The sequence below is a fragment of the Saccostrea cucullata genome, unplaced genomic scaffold (genome assembly GCF_032062105.1).
Source record: "Saccostrea cucullata isolate Sc308-1 unplaced genomic scaffold, CSIRO_AGI_Scuc_v1 ctg5046, whole genome shotgun sequence".
NCBI classification, from domain to species: Eukaryota; Metazoa; Mollusca; class Bivalvia; order Ostreida; family Ostreidae; genus Saccostrea; species Saccostrea cuccullata.
The window spans coordinates 33,545-43,504 of NW_026930591.1; the positions used below are offsets into that span (position 1 = coordinate 33,545).

The following is a 9,960-nucleotide window of genomic DNA, read 5'->3' on the forward strand; positions in this document are numbered from 1 at the left end:
CTTTTAAAAATCTTTTTCTCAAGTATAGCGTAGGCGTGATTGGTCATAGTTATATGGAAGTATCCTCTGAAAGTGTAGATTCAAGTTTGTTCAAATCATAAACCTCAGTGGTGGTGGTGGTGGGGGGACAATGTGGGATCAAAATTTAACAAAGGAAAACATAGGAAAAATCTTCTCATGAACAGCAAAGCAATGATTGATCATGGTTATATGGAAGCATCCTCGGGTAGTGTAGATTCAAGTTTGTTCAAATTATGACCCCCGGGGTTAGGGTGGGGCCAGAGTGGGGTATCAAAGTTTAACATAGGAATACATATAAAGAATCTTTAATCACCCGCCGTGTTCTCCTTGTCATTATCGGGAAATAACGGGAAAATCCGACCTCAATTCAGTGTATAATTTATGGATTAATAATTAGTATGAAAAACGTCGGTCAGCATTTGACTCAATGATAAATTGTATTTACTGACAAGGTCATTGTTTCGACCATAGAACTTACGAAATGATGACTTTTTCATGAGACTGCTCATATTCTTGTTTCATCAACTTGTATGTCAATAATTTACCTCGTTTTAGAACTTACTCATACGTAGAGCATGCTCTTGTGTATCGAATCAACTCAATTTTATAAATTCCGTATGCAGGTGAGGAAGGTATATATTTCTGCATTAGTAAGGGAAGTTGACGATTGAAGTTAAAGTCATCACAATTATCATAGAGCTTGGTTGTTAGATTGCTATTTTAAAGTAAAATATCCAAATATGAAACAGATGTGTGGTATCTTTTATCTCAAACTCACTAGGATATATCGTATCGACATACGAATGGAAATAACTATTGTATAATTGTTAATACGTCGTCGAGATATCTAAATATCGAGTTGAAGGCCACAACAAGTGTTTTATTCTTTTCACGCATAACATTTTGCACAAATTTGCACAAATTGAGCAAAATTTTAATATATTGTTGCACAGTACTATTGAAGTTTCGCCTTCAATGTTAATATCTTAGTGAGGAGTAAAGAGGGCTGGATATGGTTTTTATGTTAATGGTTTAATATTCAGAAGCATGCCTTGAACGCCTTCGTTTTTAAAATCAAACTGCTGAGATATAAATTGATGTAACAGAGTTTTAAACTACCTCGTCTAAAGTCAACATTTAAAAAACTATATGGTTTTTTATAACCCTGTTAGCAAATAATTTTTTAATGACGCACCCTACGTTATACCTCGCGAATAATTCATTTCGCTTCGCATTTGAAGGGACTGTTTCCTCAGTCACGAAAATTAATCGTTGCGAATTGAATTCCACCTCACGATTTGGAACAAAAGACGCGAATAATAGCTGTTTACAGTATCTGTCAAGGGCTTTAAATTTAGACTTTTATATACGCAGCGCCCACTGGGCCACTGAGAAGTGAGTTCTTAATTGTGTGAACGCCTACAGTGACATGAATTCTAAGTTTTTAAGGTCTCTTCCAAAAGACCGGTGAATTTCATTCTAGTTACGGGGGCTTGGTGAAGGAAAAATCGCTACCTGTTTATTTATTACTAAAAGAAGTGTCATTTTCATGAAAGTTTAATAATATTTATACTGTAATACATTGTTTAAGCTATCTGAAACCCAGCAAAAGACCATCTTCCGGACTCGTTACTGTGAAAGGAGCCTTGACCTCTATATGTTGTCTTCGTCAATACTACGTCTCCAGCTTGCAACATGAGGATGGCAAATCCCGTTGACATTTCTTCTTCATATTGCGTCTCAGTGTCAACATAAATAGAGCCTTTGTACGCACCATTATGAACCAGCTTGACAGACACTTCACCGTAGGCGCCCGTCTCTCCAGCAACATGTTCACCGGCAGCATAGATGGTGTAAGAAAATGCATACACTCCCGTGGTGGGCGCCATGAAAGCTCCGGTGTGTTTGTTGTACGCATTTCCGTAATTCGTAACCACAGTATCATAGAGAAAAACGTGATCAACACCAACTCCACCGAAGTCTTTTGAAATATAAGCATAGAAGGCTACATGACCTTCAGCCGAACTTGGTGAAAGGAATCTTCGTATTTGGTTCCTTTTGGTTTCTGTAATAGAAAGTTGAAATTCCAAAGTTTTTAAGTGTTGAATCATTAGATTTTGTAAGTACAGCGTACACATGTTCATTGATGCATTCAATTTTTCTCTTTTTTTTCATAATACATTCCATTTACATATATTTGTATAAGCACCACTGTCTTAACTCACCGATGCAAATCAAAGAAAATAAGAATTTGTTCATTCATACTTATTCAATTTTAACCGATGTAAAATGTTTTATTTTCCATATTCTTACAGTTAATTTACTTGCAAACATATCAAATCAATGTGAAAACATCGAATTTTTCAGCTTGATCACCATATTTTATACAGTTATATCGATTCAACGTGAGAGCATTGTAAATTTACGTCACACAATAGGTGTCCGGGGCTTAATCTCATTTGCATTCGTTGAATAGTGACGCAGCTGGGGGTTTAGTTTACACCAAGGAAGACAGTACAAGATACATGTATGTCAAAAAATATTAAAATGAAAAGTATTGCAAAACATTTATTGACTGACTTCGAAGGCAACAGGTGTTTTGTCGGATCCAAGAACCAAAATGTCTGCTTTCAGCTTAACGGACTCATGCAAACAGTTTGGTTCTTGGATCCGACAAAATACATAATGCCCTCGAAGTCAGACAATAAATATTTTAATGTTCCATTTACCAAAATTTGGCCATTGAACATCAACCCGCTGTCCCGTGAGGTCATTCTGTAACACTCTTAGTGACCCCCCCTTTCTTTTTAGGTAGAACAGAGTATTCTTTTTGCAATTTTTTTGTACAGTTGGTAAGAGGTGCATATTAATTGTAATAATATAATATGTGATAAATAAATGTTATTTGACATAATGAAAAAAAACACATGTTTCTCATTTTTTTTATTAAATCAATGTTTATTATTAATTTCATATATTTTCATGAATGAAATGAATGTGCCCAGAGAGCACTTCAAATTAAAATATTTTTCTTAAACGTCTCGCGATCAGTCTTTTTTACAGTTGTACTTTTACAGAAAAAGTCAAGCACATATGTAACAAGTGACAAACTTTTACAGATGAATAATTACCCTCATTTGGATAAAATTGAAACCCTGTAACACGTAATTAATTTTTCTTTACGGATATTAAGGATTACTTTGCGAAAAATGTGTCCGACTTATTCACCCTACTAATGTTATTGTGATTTAAATTCAAGACACGTGGCTTAGGTTAATCTATTCGAAGGTTATAGGGTAGAACCGGTTTATGAATAAAATTGGCAGTAAATAGGATACATGTATTGCTATAGCCTGTTTCTTTTGAAAACTTGTCCTGTAATAAATGTTTCCAGATCTTTCTGAAAGACTTTCATGATTTTCAACAGAAAGGGGTTGGCTAAAGGAGGGGGTGTTAAAATAACAATATATCTTATACTTTTTGGCGAAAATAAGAGCTCAATAGTGACCGATTCGCTGGTAAAAAATGTGTTTTATCAAACTTTGTTTGTCTTATATGGCTATTGTTATAAATGCGTACAGAGGATCTTACCACGAGCAACTGACCAATCGTTGGAATGAATAGCAACGTTTACGTCAAATACATGTTTACATTTTACTTCGAACACGTGGTTCAGGTCAATCTATGATCATGTCAATGGAATACAAAATAATAAAAAATGTTCTTAAGAACAAAATAAAAAGATAAGAAACTATTAAAGATGTTACGGGCGTTTTTAATTTATTGTTTACTGGAAAAAATGTTTAATAAAATGTAGTTCGTGTCTAGTTCAGAACACCAGCGCTTCAAGGGTAAGGAAAACGGGCAGCATCTATTACGCATTTAAATGGACAAAACTTTTTTTACGTTCGTGATCACGTGTTTGGCCAGGGAATCCACCTGGCAATTGTATTCACCGATAGCAATCGCATCATCTCGGATCATTCCGTCAGAGGTCGGAAAAACAACCTCGAATGTATTAACATCGCCGGATGTTAAAAATTTATACATTTCCTGTTTATTCAAATATAGGATAGAAGGAGTTAGAAGTCCCTTCTATAGTATATTTTAGGTAATATCATTACATTGAATAAAGTTAAACTCCATATTCCACAGATGAAAGGTCTCCATGCATTTATTTCAAAGATCGTGAAAAGGGAGGGTTGTCATGGCGTCTACCATATACATTCGAGGTCGTTTTTCCGCTAGTCGGAAAAGCCCGAGAAGTTGCGATTGCACCGATAGTACAACAAAGGAATTAATACAGATGCAAATCGCTTTTGCAGTATGACTTTCAGAAACCTAGACTTCCACCGTTTATTGAACAAATGTGTTTGTCATTATGAGCATGAACATAATATTTTTAAAAATGCTTTTTTTATTTACAATAAGATTTCCCCTTTTTTTAAAGCGTAAAATTCCTGTAGTTTTCGTAGTAACCCATAATGCAATACTCATTCAGCTGCTGGTCAGTTAAAATCATGTTGGTGCCTCATTTGCTAATCTGACGCCAAAAAATATAGTCCCGGTTCCCATGCAAAAATATTTTTTCAAAAAGAAATTTGAATTCATGACTGCAAAAAATTGCATTATAGAGAATACTTATTTAAGTTTGAATAAATGTAAGAGAAATCGTTTGATTGAAGTACTTTTCTACAGACATTATCAGCTGATTCTAGGGTGGTAAAAACTGAAACGCAACATAACTTTTCTGTTTACGATGTCTCCACGTGCTAGTCACTTCCTAGCCCCATTTCCATGAATAATTTACCCTATCTCGCTGAAGTCTCGCTAACTCTCGCCAGAGAGGTCTTCTAATTTGCAGAATACCGAAAAATAAAAGGTTCCGAACACATTAGTAGGGATGTTATTAAAACCCTCATATTACTAAATCTTCCGGGAGTTTATGGTTCAATGCACCCCTTTCCAATAAACACCGTTTTAAAATAGTCCTACATTCATGATTAGGATCAGCAGGTGTCTTATCCGAGTTCATTGTCAATCCATATAGATGATATTGTTATCCAGTTTGATAGTTTGATTTAATATAATATGATAATAAAATCACGAAGCCTGAATGTATGTCTCAGCGTTAAAGGAAAATATCTAAATAACTTTAATCTTTGAATATTCATTGGCTTTCACCATGTGAAGAAAAATGAAATAGAAACTCTACCGGCGTCATGCATTGGTCTCTTAACATCCACATTTCCGACATTCCCCTCTGTTTTATTGATCTTGTTGTTATTAACTTCGCCCGTTCGGTCCTCCACAATACCCAATCCAGATTTACTCTCAAGGAAATGGACTTTGCTTTTTAGATTTTTTATTTCTATAGATTGTCTCTCAATGACGGCATTTTGTCTCTCTATCAATAGGAACATTTCCTCCATTTTCTCTTCCATATGAATTTTCCATTCTTCATTTTCCAATTTCCCTTCAGTTATAAAAGCAGAACAGAGTACAAAAATACACACTCTTTGAAAACAAATCATGCTGATAAATGCACTATGTCTAAAATGATTTCTTATCACAGACCTAATTTTCCAAACAATGGCCGTCAGGTAAAGTGTACCTATCCCTCTGATCATTATACATTTATTTTAGGCATTTTATAATACCCGTAGATGCACTTCACGGATATGCAAAATAATACATTTCGAATATAATCCAGAGTTCAGTTCCAAATGTTAAAAGGAACTTAAGGTATGTCACTCGTCAACTTTTAAGAAAAGTTCACGCAGAACCTCTTACTTCAAAACTATTTATTAAAATTCAATTTTTTTGACATTTTAAAATTCAACAATGTAAATTTTTTAACAGTCAACGAAAAAAAAATGCTCAAAAATCTGCAAAGAAGCCAGATTTATGAGGGACTACTTTTTGTGGTGGAAGGATATTTAGCAGAAAATTCTGCAAATCTGCACATTTATTAAATTTAACATCGTGGAACTTTAGCCGCACATATTTTTACTCGGAGAACATTTCCGTTAGGATATTATTAGGAATATTTAATATAGGTCTTAATTTATATTTTTAGAACAAGTTTTACACCTTCCCTCAACAAACTTTGCCAAAATATGAAGATATGTGAAAGAAGTCATAATAAAATTTACACCATTTTTCGCCTGAAAATCACATATTTTGACCAATATTTCAAAATTAACATCACTGACCCCAACTTTTTCTTTCATTATTTTAAACTACTCAATACTTGTGACTGGTCAGCACTTAAGTCGTAAAAAGTTTGATATGAGAAAATGTTTTATTGCTTTTTAGTTTTTGATACCCCCAAATGTTACTTTTTAGTGCAAAAAGGTCACATAAAAAATTACGCGCATTACTTTGCAAAATTTTTTCAATGATTATGTGCTCTTAAATACTGAAACTGATGAACAATTCGGTTCATGTGAACCTGAAGCACATTTGCAGCTCTGTTCTGCAGCATGTTAAATAATAAAGAGGGTGTGTGTGTGTATAGAGCATTTATTACAAATGCCAAATGAGATTACAGATTTTACAATATCAGAATGCAGCAGAAGGTGGGGCCCAAAAAACATCCCACACCTTATACAAAAGAAAACTAGTACATATATATTCTACAAATTTAACAGTAAGTACCTTAAACAAAAGAAACTATTACATCTATTTTCTACAATAACAAAAGTTATGCAATAACAAAGGCACCTTATATAAAAGAAACTAGTACATGTATTTTCTACAATAACAATAATTATGGAGGATTGAAGGGGTGGTGGTGGGTAAAATTTGTAAACCACATTTTGGAGCCGAAATGTTATTCTGATAAGGATAAGGCTAATAGCCGTTACTAGAGGACGCTTAGGTATAAAACCCGGAAAAACCCTTCGGGACCCATAAATTCAAACAAATTGCTAATTAATAAAAATATGCAATTTATTACGTATTTAGATCACATAAATTCCTTTATATACATAAATACACTAAATATTATTGAAACCATTTTACGTAAAATAAGATTATATTTATTGCCATGGTACATCTGATAAAATATAATAAAGGTTAAAGTAATTTACCAAAGAGTTAAAATTTAAGTGCAAAAAGGTCAACTTAATTTTACGGTAGATCAGTAAGATGCACACTGACCCCCTATTTTCTCTGCGATTTTTAGTTACACTTTATGAGTACTTATCAAAAATATACTTCTCAAAAAATCCTTGATTTAACAAATTTCACGAGTGACATATCTTAATATCTTCATACTTATATGAAGTACATTTGGATGAGATGCCTTGGACTACATTTCCAAGGTAAATGACTTGGAATAAATTAGGGGAGGGTAGTACTCCTGGTCAGCTTTTGATATTGATGCCTTTTTCTATAATATTGAAATTGGCTTGTATACGTTTAATATTATAATGATTTATGTCATTTGAATTTTATTATAAAAAGTTAGTACTTGTTTAATTGACTGATTGATTGTATGTTGTTTAACGTCCCTCTCGAGAATTTTTCACTCATATGGAGACGCCAGCACTTGCATTGGAAAGCTGCAATTTTTTTCCTATACTCGGCATTCAGAGCAATTGAGCAGGGAGGGATCTTTTTTCGTGCCAGCCTCTACTGCGACACGGGACCTCGGTTTATACAGTCTCATCCGAATGACCGGTCCCCACGTCCCACAGCGGTATTTGAACCAGCGACGTAAGGATCGATCAACTCCTTACTTCACGACTCTGGAGCAGACGCTCTAACAACTGCGCTACATGGCCGACTCAGTACTTGTTTGAACTGTATCTAAAAATTTGCTTCATTGGTATAAAAATTGTCTAAAATACAGTACATATAGACGTTTATTATGGTTCTGCTACTGTTTAAAAAGATGTTGAAAATATTTCAAAAGGACCATGGAGCAGTGAGAGACTTTTTCATCGTGTCAACGCCTGCTGTGTCACGGATTCTCAATATTTAATGTTGCAACTGAAAAAAAATGCGCCTTTCACTTCTAGTTCCGGGCGCTTGTCAAAGGAAAAGTCACTATATATATGTTTACGCTGTAGGTTTTACGAGGCAAAGCTAACGAGAAGCAAACCTAGATCTAGACCTTCCGATTAATAAGCGAACTGAAAGAAGCATCAATTTAATAAAAGTTTAATTATATTTATTTTATTGTTTAACACATTGTTTAAGCAATCTGGAACCCTGCAAAGGACCATCTTCCCGACCCGTTGCTGTGAAAGGATCCTTGACCTACACCTTTTGACATTGTAAGCACAACGTCTCCAGCTTGTAACATTAGAATGGCGAATCCAGTTGACATTTCCTCTTCCCAGTTTGCTTCCGTATCAGCATGAATGGAGCCTTTATACACACCGTTATGAACCAGTTGGACAGACACTTCACCATAGTCGCCCGATTCCCCAGCAACATGTTCACCGGAAGCATAGATAGTGTAGGAAAATGCATACACTCCCGTGGTGGGCGCCGTGAATGCTCCAGAATGTTGGCTGTATGCGTTTCCGTAATTTGTTACTACAGTATCATAGAGAAAAACGTGATCCACGCCAACTCCACCGAAGTCTTTCGAAATATAGGCATAGAAGGCTACATGACCCTCGGCCAAACCTGGTGAAAGGAATCTTCGTATTGGGTGCTTGTTGGATTCTGTAATAGACACAATTGATATTTTATAAATGGTCACTATGAGCATTGAATTAGTTTTTATGCTCATTGATTCATTTATTATTATATAATAAAGCATCAATGTACTAACTCGGATTAATGCATGCAAATTAAACTAGAGGTACTGTGAGCAATGGGCTCACTAAATGATACCCCCCGCCTCCCATATGTGTATAAATGGCAGTGTCCATGTTTTGCTATGGGAAACCCAAAATATGTGTCGGATCAAAAATTAAAATAGGAGGTGCACAATGGCAATATATAATAAAAATTCTGTGAAAGTTTCATCAAATTTTATTCAGTGGTATAAGAGGAGTTGCGGATAAGAGATGGGTACCCCAAAGCGTAACAGACGGACGGACGGACGGAATTAACGATTACTATATACCCTCCCGCTTTTCAAGCGGGGGGTATAATGATACAATAAGAAACGTGTTATTAAATTAAACCTTTACAATTTTACTCGTACTAGTGAATTGTCAGAAGCAATCATAGACAAAAAGTTAAAACTATTCCTTTTCATATAATTTTTTCTTATATATTTAAATTAAATTGACATGTACAAACTCCATTTCTATGAACTAGGTTTGAATTACCAAAGATATACTTAATACCTAATTTGAAACTTCATAAAAATCCTTAACTTCCAGTTAATTTTCTACCAATTAAGTCTTTTTCTTTGCACATTATCAATAAAATATGTAGGACTCCAAAGTGCGACGGGACTCCAAAGCCCGATGGTCACGCCAAAGTCCGATGGTCTACGCCAAATCCCGATGGTGTGACACGCCAAAACGCGATGGTGCTGAAAACAATTTACGTTTATGACGTCATAATACTAATGCGGCAAACTACAATGAGGCACCATGCCAAAATTTTAAATAAGCATTAATAATTATCATTCTGCAAAAACTAACCCTTGTCTCTCGGATAGGTACTTACCTAACCCTAATCGCTCGAAAAGTGTGTAGGCCTGACAACTATACAGATACCTAGATATCTTGGGTGGGTGCGATACTAACCCTATTATCTCTACTTGTGTGCGAGGACTAACCCTAAATTAATAAAACTAAAAGGACTAACCCTAATCAGTTGAGTGGTGTGCGAGGACTAATCCTAATATCTGTATAACATGTAAGCAATACACAAAATAAATAAAAGCGTATGCAAGGATAAATTCGGAAATTATGGCATTTTAATGCAGGAAAACGGCGTCAAGGATTGACGTCGAATTATTGT

At 34.9% G+C, this 9,960-nt stretch overlaps 2 protein-coding genes across 2 annotated transcripts; both read right to left on the reverse strand.

Moving 5' to 3' along the window:
* Positions 1–1,568: 1,568 nt before the first annotated feature.
* Positions 1,569–5,453, reverse strand: LOC134229180 (complement C1q tumor necrosis factor-related protein 3-like). Its single transcript, XM_062710884.1, has 2 exons — positions 5,237–5,453; positions 1,569–2,086 (listed from the first exon to the last, which is right to left on the reverse strand). Exons 1-2 carry the CDS (start codon positions 5,451–5,453, stop codon positions 1,608–1,610), a joined length of 696 nt encoding a protein of 231 aa, XP_062566868.1. The 3' UTR covers positions 1,569–1,607.
* Positions 5,454–8,224: 2,771 nt separating this feature from the next.
* Positions 8,225–8,703, reverse strand: LOC134229178 (complement C1q-like protein 4; the record flags this gene model as incomplete). Its single annotated transcript, XM_062710882.1, has 1 exon — positions 8,225–8,703. A coding segment is annotated over one exon (479 nt), but the record flags the coding sequence as incomplete, so codon positions are not given.
* Between the last annotated feature and the right edge of the window lie 1,257 nt (positions 8,704–9,960).